The sequence below is a fragment of the Drosophila pseudoobscura genome, chromosome X (genome assembly GCF_009870125.1).
Source record: "Drosophila pseudoobscura strain MV-25-SWS-2005 chromosome X, UCI_Dpse_MV25, whole genome shotgun sequence".
Lineage (NCBI taxonomy): Eukaryota > Metazoa > Arthropoda > Insecta > Diptera > Drosophilidae > Drosophila > Drosophila pseudoobscura.
Genome location: NC_046683.1, coordinates 15,361,126 through 15,379,972, shown reverse-complemented (window position 1 = coordinate 15,379,972; position 18,847 = coordinate 15,361,126). Strand labels below are relative to the sequence as shown.

Here is an 18,847-nt window from a genome sequence, read left to right as displayed (position 1 = left end):
ATTCAAAAGCAAATTGATTGCGAACCTGTTTGTTATAAATTATTAACACTAATTAAATGATTAAATAACTCACAAAAAACCAGCAACACATCAGCGCAGGGCAGAGCGGAAAGCGTTCGGTTTTTGCTTTTTTTTTTATCGGTTAGCCATCGATGTCGGTTTGGGGTATTTCGATTCGTTTTTATCTTTATCAATTAATGCGCAAATCGATTTGGCGCAAAATCCATTTAAATTTAAGATTTTACCCATTTCTTTATTGCTGCTTGAATGGTTTGCTCCATCGCTGGAGATAGTATCCGTGTACATAAAAGCTGGTTAAGCTGGTATATAATGATATCCACATGTGTACAATAATCCAGATAATTCAAATTGTACAATACATAAGAGATATGGAGATTTCCTTTATTGATTATCACATACGGTTGGTTATGATCGCTTTCTGCGAATGGGCAGCACTATTTGGAGGCTGGCACTGCTTGTCTGCACTGTTCTCTGAAGCCACTTTCCTCTTCCTTCCTCTGAATGACAACTGTACGTGGATGGGCAGCACTGTTTGGCCGATGGCAGTGCTTGTCTGCACTGTGCTGTGAAGGCACTTTCCTCTTCGTTCCTCTGGACGATAACTGTACGTGGATGGGCAGCACTGTTTGGCCGATGGCAGTGCTTGTCTGCACTGTGCTGTGAAGGCACTTTCCTCGTCATTCCCTTGGAAGATAACTGTTCGTGGATGGGCAGCACTGTTTGGAGGCTGGCACTGTTTGTCTCCACTGTTCTCTGAAGCCACTTTCCTCTTCCTTCCTCTGGACGATAACTGTTTGTGGAAACCAGTGTCTGTAACACCCGCACAACCAAAAATGCCGCAAGCAAGAAAAACACGCAACATTTTACTGACATTTGACTAAATTGTTCATGATGTATGTATTTATTCACTTATTTTTTGTTTCTGGTTGGTTTGGTTTGGTTTCGGTTTTGTATATATATATATATATATATATATGTATATATATATATTGTATATGTATATGTAGATGTATATGTCGCAAACTGCGGTATTTACTTAATTGCTAGTTGCCTTGCTCAATGCTAATTTAGTTTCGTTTTGTGTACGGCTACATATATATATGTATGGAGGCTTACAACTAAATATGTGTGCATCTATGTCGGCCCATGCACATGTACATACATGTAGATATTTCTGCTGTACCAATATCTGCCGACCTGCACACGTTTAGAGGACTAATACTAAGAGTACGGGTATATGAACTAGGTGTAATTTATCCATAACTGTCACTCACTGTCGTGAGCCACTTCGGTTAGCCTAAGAGTTCAACTTACCGTGCTAGGAATTTGACAAAAAAAAAAACACTCACATATTACATTTAGTTTTTCTATATTTATCAGATAGTTATTAATTATATTGTGGTTTTCGGAGTGTCGATGTCTCTGTCTGTCTGTCTGTCTGTCTATCCGTGTGTCGGCTGTTATTTGTTGGTTGTCGTTTTTTTGTGCGAGTGTTGAAGTGGACTTAATTTAATTACATTGACTTAAATTCAATATTTGCTTTAGCTTTTTTCCATTTTCTGTTTTTCGTTTTATGTTTTATGTTTCTGCTGTACGATTATGGCTGCTGCTTTTCGTTAGTTGGTTAGTTAGTTAGTTATTAACTACATAGACATATATGTATGTATGTGTTTAGTATGTATCTGCGTGGGTTTATGCTATGACACAAACTGGATTTTGGAATTAGTTTCTGACTGCTTCTGTCGGACCGCCCTCAGATTGCCGTTGCCCGCCCCTCGGCCTTGGCCCGCAATCACGCAATCCATTAATTGAAAGCCTCCCATCTAATCTTCTTCTGTATGTATATCTGCTTTTGTGTGTATTCAATTTTATTTTGATTTGATTTTTTTCGAGTATGTACGAGTACCTAGCCTATTTGATTTTTGGTTTCTGCTTTCATTTCTCTATTTTACTATTTTAATTGAATGCCACAAATTGAATTTGGCAAAAATTAACAAATGCATCACGCCGCGACCACACACCCTCGCGTGCAGGCTAGGACAGACACTCAAGTTTCATTTATTTATTTTAATGAAGGGCTGCAAAAAAAGCCAACCGAATGGCAGCGAAATTGCGCCAAATGAGCTCCACTTGGATGACAGCCATCCGAGCGGTCTGGCAGCTCTGGCACTGCGGCAAAAAGGACAGACGGCAACAAATAACAAACAACAAATGACAATTCACGCGCTCAATTACCTACAATCAAAATGTATTTAAAAAGTATTTAAACCTAATTGCCCTAGGCGAAGCGTGTGGTGCGGGAGAGTAATTCAGGAAACAAAAAAATAATAATAATAAAAAAAAACCTCTCAGCAATAGCTTAAGCAGATGCCACAGGGGATTTTGATGAATCGATGGTAGTTTATAGAATTCCTTGGTGCTTGAACAAGACTGAAGAACTGAGGGACTACAGAGACTCTGATATTATCGGATATCTATATGTAAATACATCATTCGGATCTAGTCGTATAAGAGATTTTATGACAGGTCAATGATAACTACATGTATAACAGATTGTACGAGATAGTGTTGATTGTTGTTGAATCTACAAAGACAAGGAAGCTGTATAACAGATATAACAGATAATATAACAAACTTATTGTAACAGTTTGTGCACGAAAGGTACCATTTCATTTTTGTACACATTGCAAACATTATGACAGTTAGTATAACAGCGAAAATAGGTAATATAACAGTTGTGTGCAACGAAGCAAACTCTCCCAACCTTGCTGTGTCTGTCAGGGTATGACAGTCTGTATAACAGCTGGATAAAAACGCACAGTACTGTACCAATCGCTTCCAGAGCACAGTATAACAGTTGTAAACTAAGCAATTATACCACTTTCTATACAAAAAATATTTTAGTTTTCATTTGCTATCCTGCCTGCCACACAGACAATACCGTTCTGCCGCGTTCCAATGGAACTGTTATACAGCACTATGCGGAAAAGCAATTTCAAATTCCACTTGCCCCCACCCACCATGGCCACCCAGGAACACAGAAGTAGATGAAAATATGGCAAAAAAATAGACGCAGAGTGAGTGAGAGAGAAGCCGAAACGAACTAACAAATCGCTTAAATAAACTTTGTCCTCTGGTATTTATACAATTTGTCATTTTCATTTGCATTTTGTTTGTTTCCCTCCCCGCATGCCCCGCATGCCGCGCATTCCCCGCATTCACCGCATTCCCGTATTCCCCTGTCGCTGCCGCGCCCATACACGAGGAGAACGACTATTTATTATTCATAGTATTCGCTATGTATTTTATTAATTTCGGTTTTTACGTGCATTCGGCATTAACGTTAAACACTCTCATCCACCATTTAAATATTTATGCATTTATCATGTGGAATTTTAATTTCAATTTTAATTTAGTCGTTGCTGCTAATGCTTCTCCCCATTCCCCATTCCCAATCCCCTGCCCCAACCTAGCTGTCCACCCTCCTGTAGTGCTGTATTCGTGCAGCTGCTGATGCTTCCAACCGACCCGAACTTTGTCTATTCTCTACCCTGTGGATGCTTTTGTTTTTTGGTTTTTCCTATATTTACACACATAATAATAAATATTTGCTCAGTGTTTATAGATTCAAAAAACACGGAGAACTTTTAGATGAAGGAAATTGTTACTTCTTCTCCCCCCCTCCCTGCTTGTGTTGCTTGCTGGTTCCTGCTTCCTACGTCTCTCCTCCCCTGTCGCTGTCGTTCGCTCACTTGGAGCCCCCAGATGTAGGCAACACTCCTTGACTTCCATATACATGTGTGTCTATGTATATGCATGTGTGTTCGTTTGTGTGCAAGATAGGAGTCCGCCTGTCACTATGTGTGTGTGTGTGTGTGTGCAATTACTTACAGTGTGAGCATTTGGTTAGATTCACTTAGACACGTATCACCTCACCTGGGGCCGGTCCCGACTTGGGGCACAGCGCCTCGTCAATGCTATCCCGCAGACGCATCGCCGCATTCAGCTCTGATGCCGCCCCAGCTCCAGCACCGACACCGGCACCGGCACTGGAACCAGAACCCGATCCAGATGCCACTGGCGAACAGTCACTGGACGCCGACGCTAGTCAGCTGGATGGTCACATGAAGATGTCGCCGCCACTCAGGCCAGTGACGCCGGAGGACTTGCGCGGCGTGGTAGGAACCCCGTGGGGACAATGGGTGCTCGCCGACGTCACAGATGTCACGCCGGAGGAGACAATGGAGGGTGGCGGCGGCTGCTGCTGCTTGGACTCGTCCTCGAAGGTGACCATCTTCTCGCTGCGCGGCTTGAGGGTGACTATCTGCAGCTGGGCCGGTGGCGGCGGTGGTTGTTGCTGTTGTTGGGGGCCGCCGCCACAGAGCAGTGTCTGCGGCGGTCCCAGTTGGAGGCCGTGCGGCAGTCCCATTCCCATGCCCATGCCCATACCCATGCCCATACCCATGCCCATTCCCATGCCTGATCCCATGCCCATTCCCATGCCCGTGCCCATGCCCATGTTGTTCATGTTGGGGGAGTAGCGCCGCGGCGGGGGCAGGGCCAGATCGCCCACGCCCGACAGGTTGAACTCGCTGATGCTGCGCGGCACAAAGTACTCCATGTGGTGCTCCGGTATGCCCGTGGAGCGGCGTATGGGCGTGTTGCGCTGGAAGGCCGCTCCCGAGGATGAGGGTCCGACCCCGTGGCCGCCGTGCATGTGGCTGCGGCGGGGCAGCGAGCTGTACTGGGTCAGGGTATGGGCCGGGCCGAAGAACATCGTCTGGTGCTGGGCCAGGCTGTTGGGTGGCTGTCCTACCACGCCCACGCCCAGACCGGAGGAGGTGCTGGGACCGCCGGCGACGCCGCCCAGCAGGTCCGCGCTGGGTCGTTGTCAGGAGGGTTTCGGGGTGACGGACACCGACACCAGGGTCACCTCCTCTGCCTTGGGCGTCACGTGGTCCTGGACGCTGAACTTGCGCAGCCAGTGCACAATCTCGGTCTGGATCAGGTTGAAGCACATGGCCACCACGGCCATGCCCACCAGGATATAGGCGGAGGCCATGTACAAGGCGAGCGTGCCCCTGGGGGCCAGCTCCCCGAAGCCGATGGTGCCCAGCGAGGTGAAGCAAAAGTACAGCGACTCCAGCACGCTCCAGTTCTGCAGCCGGTGGAAGAGTATGGCACCGCTGGTCACATAGCACACCATCACGCACACACAGATCGAGATGGGCACGCTGGCGGAGCCCCGGGGTCCAGGTCCTTGTTCGTTTTCCGATTCAGAGCTCTTCTTTTCCTGCTGCTGTTGCTGCTGCTGCTGCTGTTGCTGTTGCTGCTGGTAGACGGTCTGCGGCATGCCGTAGTGCATATTGTTGCCGCCATGGTGACCGTAGTGGCCCCCCTTTCCCTTCTTGCCCTTCTTCTTATCGGATTTTCGCCCGTTGCCACCGCCAGCTCCATTGTCGATGCCATCCCCTTCGCCTGCCCCGCCCTTCTCCCCACCCTGGCGACGGAACAGGCAACGCATGCCGGTGGACAGTGCATCGCCCATGGCGGACAAGTAGAGCAGTATGATGGGTATGCCGAGGAGAGCGTAAATCAGGGCGGCAATGCGGCCCCACTGGGTTCGTGGCGAGACGCCGCCGTAGCCTGCAACAAGAAAAGAAGATGAAATTCGTTAAATTTTGGTTTATTTGAGCCGTCAATGGCGTTGGTGCCTGGCGGCAGGGGCGGACGGGTATTTGCGAATGAATTAGAACAGTTCTTTCTAATATTTGTAAAATATTCAATAGGCGAAGGCCAAAACTAGTCGAGATAAAGAATATATGCCGTCCAAAATCCTATCCCATTGCCAATTTAATCACTTCAAAACACTTGCTGCTCAAAAAGAGAACTAAATGCAGCACAATGCGAGTAGAAGGACAATGCAGGCAGTCCGACTTGATCCCACTCACAGTTTAACAAGTTCAACATTGTCACAAGCACCAGCCCAGCTCCATCCACATCTCCGGCTCCGGCTCCGGCTGCAGCTACAGAGACTGATCCTTGATCAAATTAGCAGGGCAGACTGTGCAGATTAGTAGGAGTGGATAAAGCCATTTCCATGCTGCCTACTGCTGCTTACTGCCATGCAGCCATGCATGTGGCACAACAACCTTTTCGGCAACCCCACCCACCCTGTGTCGCACCGCACCCCTTTCGTTCTGGAGCTGGGACTGGCCTCAAAAAGAGAGAAAATAATAGAAAAAACAACCAGAAACTTTTCTGTCGGAGACACTTTGGCTTTGATGTTTGTTTGCCAGGACAAACAACAGTCGAGCCAGTACCAAATTCAGGAACAGGACTTGAAACAGGACTAGAGGGAGGACTGCGAACAGGACGAGGCCTAGGCCAGTTGCCTCTGGGCACGACCTAACCCAATATGGGTGGCACGGGAGCGCCTCGGACTTTCGTTCGTCCCCGACTTTGGCTCTGCAATGAACTTTTAATGTGGAAACTTTTATAATTGAGTAAAATGGTGCGTATGTGTATGAGTGCATGTGTATGCATGTAGATGTATTAAATTTTATTACTGAAAAAAATAAAAAGCAAACGACAATAGCAAAAAATGCCAGACGACCGAGAGAGAGAGAGAGAGCGGAGGGTAAAAATAAAATACACACGACAGCGCAAAAAACAACAAAAAAGTGATGAAAAATCCGTATGAAAACACACAGAAAATGCTTTTTGGTCCCGCATCCTATCCCCCATTCGCGAGCCCAATGCCCCCCCGATCCCTGCTTAATGTTAATGTTAAGAATACTTTAAAACACCAAGCACGTTTAAGTGCACGGGGAACAGGGCCAGAGACATGGTGGCACAGGGGCAGGCGGTGCAAGTGTAGGCTGTTCCGGCACCATCACCATCACCGTCACCGTCACCTCCGGACTACTACTACGAGCTTCTGCCAGAGCCTTCGTTCCCCTGAGGTGCGTGTTTCACACACTGGCCAAAAAAAGTTGTTGAAAATTATCATCATCCTGCTTACAACATGCACAGGCGTGTAGTACGTATACGCCGTGTGTCCCTCCCTCAAATACGAGTCTCTCCATCTGGCCATCCGTACGGGTGTTCGTTCATCGCCGGGAGCCGCCCAACAGCCAGAGTCGGGCAACGGTTGGTAAAAATTGTTAGTGAAAATTATAACATTTACAATATGGCGTCCATAAAATTGTATGTAGTTATAACTAACTAACTAACGACGCACACATGTCGTTGCCGCCCCAACCCCTGGCCCCCTGCCACTGTCCTCTCCACTGTCCCATTGCCTGCTACAACTTTGTGGAAAGATTTCTACAAGGGGCAAGCATGGCAATTATGCGTGGGAATTTCAGAGTGGGTGATGGGTGATGGGTGATGGCTGTGTGGGGTCCTAAACTTTTAACCCAAAAACTGTAGACGAGCAAAAACGATTTCCATGTTGGGGGATTGAAATTTTTGCAATCAAGATGGAAATGGGGATTGAGATTGTGGGCGATAATAGTAATACCAGCCCCCGAAGCCGTTATTGGCGCTGGACAGTAGACAGTGTAGAGTAGGGCTAAGCAGACACGTACAACAGCCGGATCCGGTTGGTCAGTGAAGCCACAGACATTCGTGGGTGGGCCTGGTAGTCGTTGTAGTTCTTGGGAAACTCGATGCCTCCACCAGATGCCATCTAAGTGGCATGCAACAACAGAAATGTTGTTCTAACTTTTTAATACGTTTTAATTTGCATTTGTTGCTTACTTTTCAGCTCTCAGGTATTTTAATTAAAACTATTTATTCACTTTTGTTGTTTTGCCCCAACTTTAGTTCGTGCTAATTGCAAATCCTTCAACAACTTTGAAATATGTGCTGAAGCATGTACGCCCCACTCGTGCGAGTGTGTGCATGTGCCCATAGATAAACAGATACTTTCAAGGTTTATTCACAACAAAAAAACCAAACAAAATTTTATAGGGATTACTGTACTCGTACTTCTGGAGTTCTTCGAAAGATGTTCATATTTTTTGTTTGCTTATTCATTGAGGAATCGTTCTCATCGATCAATCCTCAAACTCAAAGGATATCGACTGATATTGGATGGTTCTGGATGGTACATACAAAATTATAACACTATCACCCATTTCTCGTGTACAGATATACTATTATACAAACAGTTTCAAGCTTTTCTACGGCTAGAACACAAAAATAAACGCTACTCCAACTGTTATACTCTTGTAATTACAAATGTTATGCATAACTGCGTTACTGCTAGAATACAAAGCGACACCAAACAAACTGTTATACTAAATGTTATACAAACTGTTATACAAAATGTTATACAAACTGTTCTACTCATTTTAATCGACTCCAAATTGCAAAATATCGCTTAATATTAGCGGCCGAAAAACGATCAATCGTAATCGATATTCATTCATTCCCCGAACCACAAAAAACCATCACAATTGTTCAAATTTGCTCATCTTGGCAGATGGGCAAAGCACTTGATTGGATTATAAATACATAGTCCCAAAGGGAAGTCCACAGCCTTGCCAGAGCCCCTACCCACTACCCCGACCACAACCTGGCTGGGCTTTTGTCCTGCCTTTGGGCGACCGTAAAATCCAAACCAAAAGCCAGCGAGAAATATTTTACTACGGCAATTTTCGGGCATAAAGTAATTACAAAATACTCCTCCATCACACACACACACAGACACACACACACACACACATAGACTCGTACACTGAGAGAGTTGCAGGAGCTGTTGGAGGAGTGGAATGGGATGAGGGGACAAGGGGGGTCCGACCAGAGCCTCTAATAGCTAAGAAATTAATTTTCACAAAAAGCTATTAAGAGAGTCACAAAAATGTTGAAATATAAAACCAAACAATGCGCTTGGGGGCGGCACGGCCATGGCTGGGGGTTGGCTTTAAAGGGAGGATGGGGATATTTGTCGAGAGGCACTGCCGAAGGTTAGAAGCGGCTGCGGGTCCGGGTGAGGGTGCGGGTGTGGGTGCCTCCACCTCCTCCCCCCACTCGACCCGGGGTCAAGCAGCAATGGCTGAGTGGGCAATGAGGTTTCTCTCCTTCGCTCAGTGAATGTTTTAATTACAGACTGTAAATATTACTCCGCCCCGCTCTCAATGTTCTTTGGGAGAGACACCCTCGCCCTGTAGCAAGTTTGAGTAATGAAATTGTGACAGAGAAAACATGCGCGACCCATCCCCCCCATACCCATTGCCGACTCCATAAATAGCCAAATGTTCAATAAACAAGCGGAATGGCGGATTGTGATGGAAAAGAAAGAAATATCGCGGCGATAATAATGATATGCAGGGCCGCCAAAATGAAACAAAAACATGTCGTTAAACGCCCCAAAACATCATCATCAACCAGAACAGCTGCAATGCGGGGTAGAGGCCAGCCAAAAGGAGAGTACAAAGGACAAAGGACAGAGGACAGAGGACAGAGGACAAGCGACATCCAAACATGACAGCAAACATTTTTATGACATGGCAACTGGCGCTTGAAGAATTAATTAAAAATTAAATGGCCTATTAAAATCGTTATCGAGACGCGGCGACGCCGGCAGCGATGTCGATGTGCTGCCCATTTAACTGTCAAACAAATGGAAAGCACAAAATGGAAACAAAAGCCAGCCGTAGACAAATACATAAATACACGCTCGTACACATATACATATGTATGTGTGTATATCTGTGTCTCTTTCTCTATCTGTGTGTGTGTGTGTTTCGAGAGCCATAAAACGTTGCATGCAATGGCTGGCTGGCTGGCTGGCTGGCTGGCTGGGTGGCTGGCTGGCATCGTGAAGTGAAGTGACGCCAACGATGCTTGAACATGTCAAAACATGCATAAAAATGCGAAAATTGCCAGAGAGAAAGCAGCCAGAAATGATTATGGCGGGCACGGGGTGGGGGTGCTAAAGTGAGTGCGAATGTCGAGGAAGTTGCATTCATTCACTTTCTGTCAAACTCATCTGGCACCTCAATCTGCCATTGTATCTCAAGTAGAACAGCTAAAAGTACTTGACTCTGGGTCATCGGATCAAAGTGTCGGCTTAGCATTGACCGCAGGTCAAGTCCGAATTCGTACAAAATTGGTAAAGTGTTTCCATGGCGAATCAATAAAAGAGGAAAAGTCTCCAAACCATTCATAAACAGCTGATGAATTCCAAAGAAATCGAGACATGTATATGAAAACCTCAGAATGTGTTTTGTTTTACAAATGTCGTTGGTAAATCAAGTTTAGCTGTCTTACAACATCATGCGTCATGCTAGAGTACCTACAGAGAAAAACCCATCAGAATGCACCCTTTGAGCCGCCTGTCGACAACGAAATTTAAAGAAAAAATTGACTTCATTTGACAAAATGCCGAAAGGCATCAAATTGGGCCAACAGTTTGTTAATTTGTCAATGTATAACAGTTTGTCAAGCACTCCTGATCCGGGCAGAGAGATGGGGAGCGGAGAGGCCTACATATTCATTATATAACCGTTTTTTTCTTTTTTTTCTGTTTGCACAGCCCTCGACAAGAAATATGCATGAAATGAAAAATGCAAAGTCAAGCCAATACAGGACCAAACCGTAGAAGAACAAGGCGAAGACGCTGATGAAGGATGGGGAGACAAAGAGAACGAGAAGAGGGAGAGGGAATAAAAGCAGAGCAAGCATTGCATACTTTTCAGCCAACGTGGCACAGTGGCAACATTTGCAACATTTTTCACTAGTTTCCTACTTTTTTCCTCCTTCCCGGCAAACTGTGCCACCACCACGGCCACCATCCCTTCCCTCTGCAGCTCTCTGTGTGGCAGCTGCAAGGTTAAGGAGACAGAGTGGCCACTCGAATGGCAGCTGCGACACAAGGTCTGAAATGGTGCTTCCCCACGCCCCACACACACACTGAGACAGGGAACATATGTGTGTGTGTGTGAGTGGAGACAAGTCGAATTATTGGCATTGTTTTGTGATGCCTTCGCTAGGCCCAAATTTCGGTTTTTATGACATTATTAAGCATTTTGATATGCGACATTCACAAACAAAATGACACAGAGCCCCGCTTGATTGGGCCACGTCTATGTGTGCACTCGTGTGTGTACATGTGTGGACATGTCTGTGTGTGTTTGTGTGTTCATGTGCGTTGAGCATTTCCGGCATTAAATGGCGGAGGGAGGGACAGAGACAAAAAGAGCAGCCAGAAACCATTTTACGCTTGAAGAGGGGATCCCAGGCCTCGTTTCGCGATCTTCGCTCTCTTTCTCTATGGCGACTCGCTAGTATATCTCTCTCTCTCTCTACTTTGTGCTTCCTGTTTTATCTCTATCATCTTTTAATTCTTTTCGCATTCTCCTCTTTCTTTGTGGACTGTCTCTCCGTCACACTCTCATAGTTTTCGCTTTTCTCTCTCTCTCTCTGTCTCTCTCTATGTCATTTTTCGCTACATTCTCCGTACCGTTTGTTAACACTCTCCATAACATTTCTGCCATACATCTCTCCTCTCTCTGTTGCTCTTGTCCCTCTCCGCTGGGAGATGGATTGGCTGCAGTAAGCCTTGCACGAGATGAAAAACTACCCAGAGCCAGCAGCGGCTAAGTGTGGTTGGGTGTGGCAGAGTGGCTGTGGGGCTATGTATATTGCGGCAGAGGGGGCGGCGGGGCTGGAGGCAGCATGCGTGTTAGCGTTTGACACATATCAGGCCTCTCAGGGCTCATCGTTGCCGTTGCCGTTGCTGTTGCCGTTGTTGGTGTTGTTTCTGAACAGGAAGACATTAAAAAATGTATGCAGCATGTCAAGGGCTGGCAGTGCAAGCCGCTGGGGTAAACGGGGGGAAATGGGGGACGGGGGACGGGTGCGGGTGCGGGGTGCCATGATAAACACCCGCCCACACACACAAACACACACAGGCGCGCACGCACACACACAAACACCCATAAAAGCGCTGAGTGGTTCGTTATGTGTGGCTGTGTGTGAGGGAGGGCCTCTGCCACATAATATGTCCAAGGCGTAGGCGCTCTTTCATTCGTTCATTCATTCATTCAGCCGTTCATTCATTCATTTTGCCCTTGCATTAGGCAAAGCCGCATTTTGACACACAATAAGTATTTATTTTTTGCGATCAACTTTAGTTCTTTCTAGTCCCTGAATTTGTTGGATGTTTGCAGTACCACCCACATGGCATCATGGGAACAGATCGAAAAAGGGTATCAAGTGCTTCGGCTGGCCTAGAGGTGACCTTTCTTTCTGGTTCATTCATTCATTCATTCATTTGTGGGTGGTCCTCCGACCCGGCTACCATTCGTCGTGCTCCGTTTGTCGTTCGTTGTCCTCGTCAGCGGAATGTTGACTTATCTGTGATTGCCTCTTATATCGTCGTTGTTGTTCTTGCATGCTGTTGTCGCTTTTGGCATTATTTGTTTTATATTTGACACTGACACACCCACACACAAATGTACAGTATGTCTAAGCCATAAAAATGAGACTGCGAATTGCAATAAAATAAAATAAACTGCCGCGCTTTTTTGTTCCTTACAACGCCCCCAATGAAATCAGTGCTGTCGATGGTTCCGGATGTGACGGAATAGTTCGTTCCATCCACACACGTATTTTAAGGGAATTTTCGGTTCACACAGCTCTGTTTTGTGTCCCTGAATGAAACTTGATAAGCCTTTACCTGTAATCCCCCTATGAAAAGTCACCTCTCAGTGACTCAGTGAATATACAACATACACCGATCAAGAACAGAGAACTAATAATATACCTACGATTAGTTCCTAGACAAGAAAACATTTCACTGAGGAACCTCATCGAATAAATGCTTTTCGCATATGGAACCAACTCCCCCATCGCCATTTATAAATATATATAAATAATATAAGAAGAGATCTAAAATAAATAAATGAAACAAATTAATATTTTATGCATGTCAGGTATTGTTAAGATTTAAGATTAAACGAATAAAATTGAGTGACTAGTGCAGATCAGTAGCAGTAAGTATTTATATAATACTTGTACGAGAAGCACACAGAGTGTAATATCACATAGAACCCATATAGAATCTCAATTTATAAACTGGTTCGCGCCAAAACGCTATTGTTCAGCACTGGAACCATAGATATTTAGACGGCGCGTGTCGCAAACGATTATAGTTGCCATCCAGGCCGGGCAACAGGGCGAATACACAATTTCTGGCACACAAATTATGTAATAATAATATTACAACAGCGGACGTGACGTGCCGTCTATAGTGGGGTCGTGGGGTTGGGGGACTGTGGGGTTGTGGGGGAGTAATGGAGCGCAAAGGCAGCATCGTCATCGTGTGAACATAATGCAGGTCAAAGTGTTTAATAAAGTTATCAACCAGCAGCCGCCAGGGCCGACGGGATGGGATGGGATGGGGTCACGGACTGAAGGAAGCTCGCACAATGCAGGCCATGCAAATAGGTAAACAACATATAAATCGTGATTCGTTCGAACGCATACGGAAACTGGCACTCGTGCGGGCACTCTCTGCCCTGCAGTGCCATGCAATTTGTAATTCAAAATGGCAACCGGAAGTGGCAGACAAAGCCATTACATGGATGGCAATAGTTTATGGTGTGGCCCCTCTGAAGGTCACCCACACAAGAAGGTCAAAGAGCCGTAAGAATCATGTACCGAGAGTGGGAGAGATCTACTGGATGGATAGATGATTGCGGCCAGCCCCCAAGCCAATCGATGGAACAATTTTTTCCGTTGTTATTTGCTGGAGATTTATGTGAGGCAATCGACTGTATGTACTACATGTTCCTGCCAGTTTACATTTACTTATTGATTGAAAATCACTGTGCTCTGCTCCCGCCATGGTATCATGTTGCCTTGGAGACGCTTTCCTGTGGGTTTGATACTATGACACCATGATACTATATCTTTTTCGAGGGGCTTTCCTCTGGGCTCATTCCCCCTATCTGACCAACACTTTTGAGTATGAAATTTGGCTCCTTCCACTTTAGCCGAAATCCAATTAACAATAAAGCGGGGCTATAATGACATGCCATGTCCCGGCCCTGTCACTGCCCTGTCACTTGTCCACAGTTTTGTGACACTCGCTGTACGCACGGGACTCTCCGGGTCGCTCTGCACCGGATGTTGAATGTATGGTGTTGGACAGCGGATGTGGCTCTGGATGCAGTTTGTAAAATTGAATCGTTGCCGTCGTGGGGGAGGGGGTGGCGAAACAGTGGTGGGTGCCTGACATAGTCCCGAGCACAGTGCAGCACATAAATCAGTGGACAATGGTGATATTGGTCGAAATGATGTGTGCGGGGTGGGTATTTATTAGGTCCATGGTTTATATTTATGAGCAGATGTGTTAATTTTATTACCCAGCATATACACACACGCACACACACCCACGCACCCACACGAGTAGGGAGAGAGTGGCTGTGGGGCGTATGCGTAATATTAATTATCCATAATCGCCATCAGAGCCGAAAAGTAGGCAATAAACCAGAGTCGATTGTGTCATTAAATTTCGGGAAGTCCCCAAAAATTGGCCGAATTGAAATGATAGAACACTGGGAGCACTCGACTAGTCGACTGCCATCAATTAGCGGGCAAATCAATACGCTAATCGAATGAGAATCCACGTAAATGCAAATTAAATACGCATTCCATAATTCCCACACAGCAATTGACATAAATTTATCGAAATTGTTGAGGCGAAAGGTATTATTTTTAAGCGATCCATCAACGGCGAGGCTTTTCAGGCAATGAAATTGGTTTTATGCGAGAAGCTAAACAACCATTAGACCGCCATCAGCCAGCCAGCCAGCCAGTTGGAGTCTTATATTCAGACACACATATCACCGCCAGACAAATCCAATCTGCTGGAATTTTAATTGAACGATGTCCTGGGCCCAGACAGAGCCCACTGGCTGGGGGACAGGTAGGCGCCACGCAAAGGTGGCCATCGAAAATAGCTCGGTGGGATAGGGCAGTGGGGCACAGCCGGGGACGGGTCGGGCCATCCGAGCGTATGCCCATCCAAAATATCTTCATTATTGAATAATGAGCAAAGTGTCGTGGTCTGGAGGCCGGGGACGTGGCTGTGCCTGGGACTGGGACCGGGGCTCAGGACATAATCGATGTGAATTTTGCATAATGTTCTTGTCTCTTATACCCAGCCCCAGTCCCAGTCGCAGTGCCCCATCCCCGACTTAATCTCCCGACGATCGTTTGGTAGCACCCCAAAAACCTCTCCAGCCGCCTGTCGCCTGTCGTCAATCCCTAAGCACATTAAAGAACCAACAACAAAGAACTTTTTGGCCGAAATCCAAGGTGACTACTGAATGTGGCCAGGATGGGGATTTTGAGCTTTTGAGATTTTGTTCTCTCTTTTGGCAGAGCCGCAGTAAAATAGACGACACCCTTCACAGTTTTATGTGTATTTATAGAATACACATTAGTCAAGGGGAGTCGAAACAATCGAAATATACGTAAGTATATCCCACTCGGCAATTTGGGACAAATTGTTTCATAATTGATTGATGTGCCAGCCAAGACCGGGCCCCATCTTCTTCGGGGGATACACCCGTACTCGCAGGATAGTACATATGTATATGTGCATATACATATACTATAGCCAGTGGCTACAGAATGCAGAATGTTGAGTCCTGTCTGCTGCTGTCCGCTCCTGTCTGTTCATGTCTGTTCCTGCATGCTCCTGGCTGTCGCCCCCCTCTGTCTCTCTCTCACTCTCCATCTCTCTGTCGGTTTACCCAACTCACAACCGCAGGTCGGTCTGCCCCCTCTCTCGGCTGTCTGTCGCTGTCTCTATTTAACTACATAACGTACTATCCCCCTCTCCGGCGATGTCAAAATAATTTCAATGACACTCTATACACAAACATGGCGCCGGGCCGGAGCGACACAGTGCAATAGGGGAGGGGTGGGGGTGGGGCTGGGGGTGGTTCCGTATTTAGACAGATTTTTGATTGCCTTCTCGCTTGCTCCGCCTCTCTGCCGCCCCTCTGCCTCCGCCGGGGACCAGCCCGAAATTGAGTTTTGATTTCAAACTCAATTCCCATAATGTGATGAGGGGCCAGTAGGTGCTGCTGTGGCGGGGCTGCAGCCGCCGCGAGGGGTGTATTGCTGTTGCTGATTGCTACAAATTCGATTGATTTAACAGCGCGTTTATTGTGAACGAATCTGTCCAGCCATTCCAATCAAACCACATCCTCCAATCGCAATCTCTCTTCCACTCACTGCTTCGGCCACAATCGCCCAGCTAAAGGCCCTGCTGTAGGCCCCGCTGTGGGCCCTGCACCACTTTTGTTCATGTGTCAGCCACAGTGCGTGACCGGTCTATTTCCGTTACCCTTAGTCCTCAGTGTGGTCATAGTTCAGTGAACGAGCGGGCCCGACCAGCCGATTTACAACACCCTTTAATCGAATTTGAGGGCATGCCACAGGCCACGCACAGAATTCTCAATCGAACAGAGCATATTTTCATCTACTTTGATAGTTTTAAGAATCAAGATGACAAGATGAAGAGATATCCTGTAGGATCTATTGATTCCAAGGGTATTCATTGGTAGGCTTTAGGCGCTTCCGTTTTTCTGGTTATTTCAAATTATTTTTTTCAATTATTTTGGTGTCTCTCAACCTTCGACCAACAGCACTTCAATTTGCATGTACATCAGGAGAAGGCCGAGGACAAGGAGGACTACGAGCAGGGGGAGGAGGGGGAGCAGGAGGCGCTGGTCTGGGGTACTTTGGTGAGGCAGTGTTCGATTAAAGAGGGGGCATGTTAATTGCGTTTGGCATGCATCTTCATGACCCATTCCGGATATCCTTTCTGCAGAGGAATTGCTTAGTAAGCCGGAGGGGCTTACATATACCTAATTGAAATCAGAGAAGATCCCGGGCGCACGGCAGCACGCATTGGTAAATTGAAAAAAAATATATAGTATAGCACACAATCGTCGACGGAGGGTAAGAATTGTTGTGGCCAAGACGAACGGAATCGATGCCGTCGGTTGACAGTTTGTTAATTAAAAACAGCAGTTCGGGGCAGTCCGGGGCAGTCCGGGGTATGCCGAGGGCAAACCGAGGGCAATCCTGGACTGGCAGGGACTGGGGCGGCCAGGCGTCAGTGGACCGAACATCTCTGGTCAGCCGCTGCTCAGCCAGGCAGAGGCGCTCACTCAACGTCTCACACAGATGCACACTCACAGAGCGGGAGAGTGGGACACGCACACGTGTCTGGTTGGGTTCTGGCACTTGGCAGGCGACGGCAAACGTCAGGCCGGGCTAATAAATTGCCCAGAGAATCGAACCAGGGGGGCCAGAGCCAGTGAACAACATGAGCCAACAAAGGAATCAAGAGAGGGGCACGGGCAGGGGCACGGGCACGGGTACGGCTATGGGTAGGGGTAGGGGTAGAACCTGTTTGTGAGGCATAAAGGAATTCTCACTCACCTATCGTTGTAATTAATGTCATGGAGTAGAGAAAGGCCGAGGCATAGGTCCATTTGTGGGTCGGTGCATTCATCTGGATACCGCCTGGTGGATAAGCCTTTGACTGACGAACGGCCCGCAGCAGAGTGTCCTGCGGAAAAGAACGACACCGAGAGACGGACGCAGGAAGGATGCTCCATTAGCATGCAAAGCGCAAAGGAGTGCCGCGACTGCCGCGGGTCTCACCTGAAACAGTTGAACCTCCTGGGCAGCCAGACGAGTCCAGTTCTCCTTGTACAGTATATTGAGGTCCTCCGTTATCGACCACAGGCGATCCACAGTCCTAAAAATCAGAGCCAAAGAGATCCGATCAGTGATGGATTGTCACAGTATCAATGAACAACGATTGAGACTTGCCTGGAGCGTATCTCAGCGTTGGCCAATTCAGTGCGGGGATATGGCTTGGAGGCGGCCACAGCGGTTTCCACGGCACTCCCATCCTCCAGCTCACCCTCGAGGGTCACAAAGATGATCGACCCCATGGCGGTGTACAGAAGCACCAGCAGAAGAACGCCTAAAACGGAAACGGGAGGAACAACTGAGTGATTCACAAAGCCTCAAGGATTCTGGGAGTCCTCGAACCAGACCAAATGAGACCTGATGGCAGACTTATTTGAATGAATGATTGCTCCACCCGAATGAGTGACTTTCTCAGCGCATGAATGACAGCGGATGACTGATGTACAGCTTGACTCACCTGTTGCCGATATGCAGTGCGACTTGGGGGCTCTGTTGCCACAGCCGCAGAGGATGCCAATGCCGCCCTCCTCGCCGTCGTCGTGCTTCTCCGACTTGGACGATGCCGATGGACCTGAGGTCGATGCACTGCCACCCCCATTGGCGGCGCCCTGGCGACCACCGCCACGCCCCCCGCCACCGCCGTTCAGAGCTGCTGTTGCAGCTGCGGCTGCGGTGGCACCGCTGCGCATGCCGGCGGAGCTGCTGGGGCTGCCGCTGCTAATGTCGTTACCGAGAAAGGCCGCCATCGGAATTGGCGCAATTTTAATGGAACGCGTCTGCTGCTGCTGCTGCTGTGGTTTGGTCAATCAGTCACACAGTCACTCAATCAATCACTCAAGTGAGTGATGCGAGACGTTACGGTTTTCCCACTTCAGATTCGGTTTCGGATTTGGATTCGGATTTAAATTCTCCTGCTCTGGTGCTGACAATGAAATCAAAAGCTTTGACGCTTCATGTGGCACGTAATTTGCATCATCCGTCCCCTGCCTTCTGTGTGTGCGTGTGGAACACTGGGACGATGGAACGCTGGAACGCTGGACCGTTCACCGTTCACCGTTCGACGCTCCGA

The 18,847-nt window shown here is 47.3% G+C and overlaps 1 protein-coding gene across 1 annotated transcript; it reads right to left on the bottom strand.

The window, feature by feature from the left end:
* Positions 1-1,000: 1,000 nt before the first annotated feature.
* On the bottom strand, positions 1,001-18,584 carry LOC6901311 (uncharacterized; the record flags this gene model as incomplete). Its single annotated transcript, XM_002133976.3, is given in 5 exon segments — positions 1,001-5,667; positions 17,500-17,629; positions 17,725-17,821; positions 17,896-18,052; positions 18,236-18,584. Coding segments are annotated over 5 exon segments (2,259 nt in total), but the record flags the coding sequence as incomplete, so codon positions are not given.
* Between the last annotated feature and the right edge of the window lie 263 nt (positions 18,585-18,847).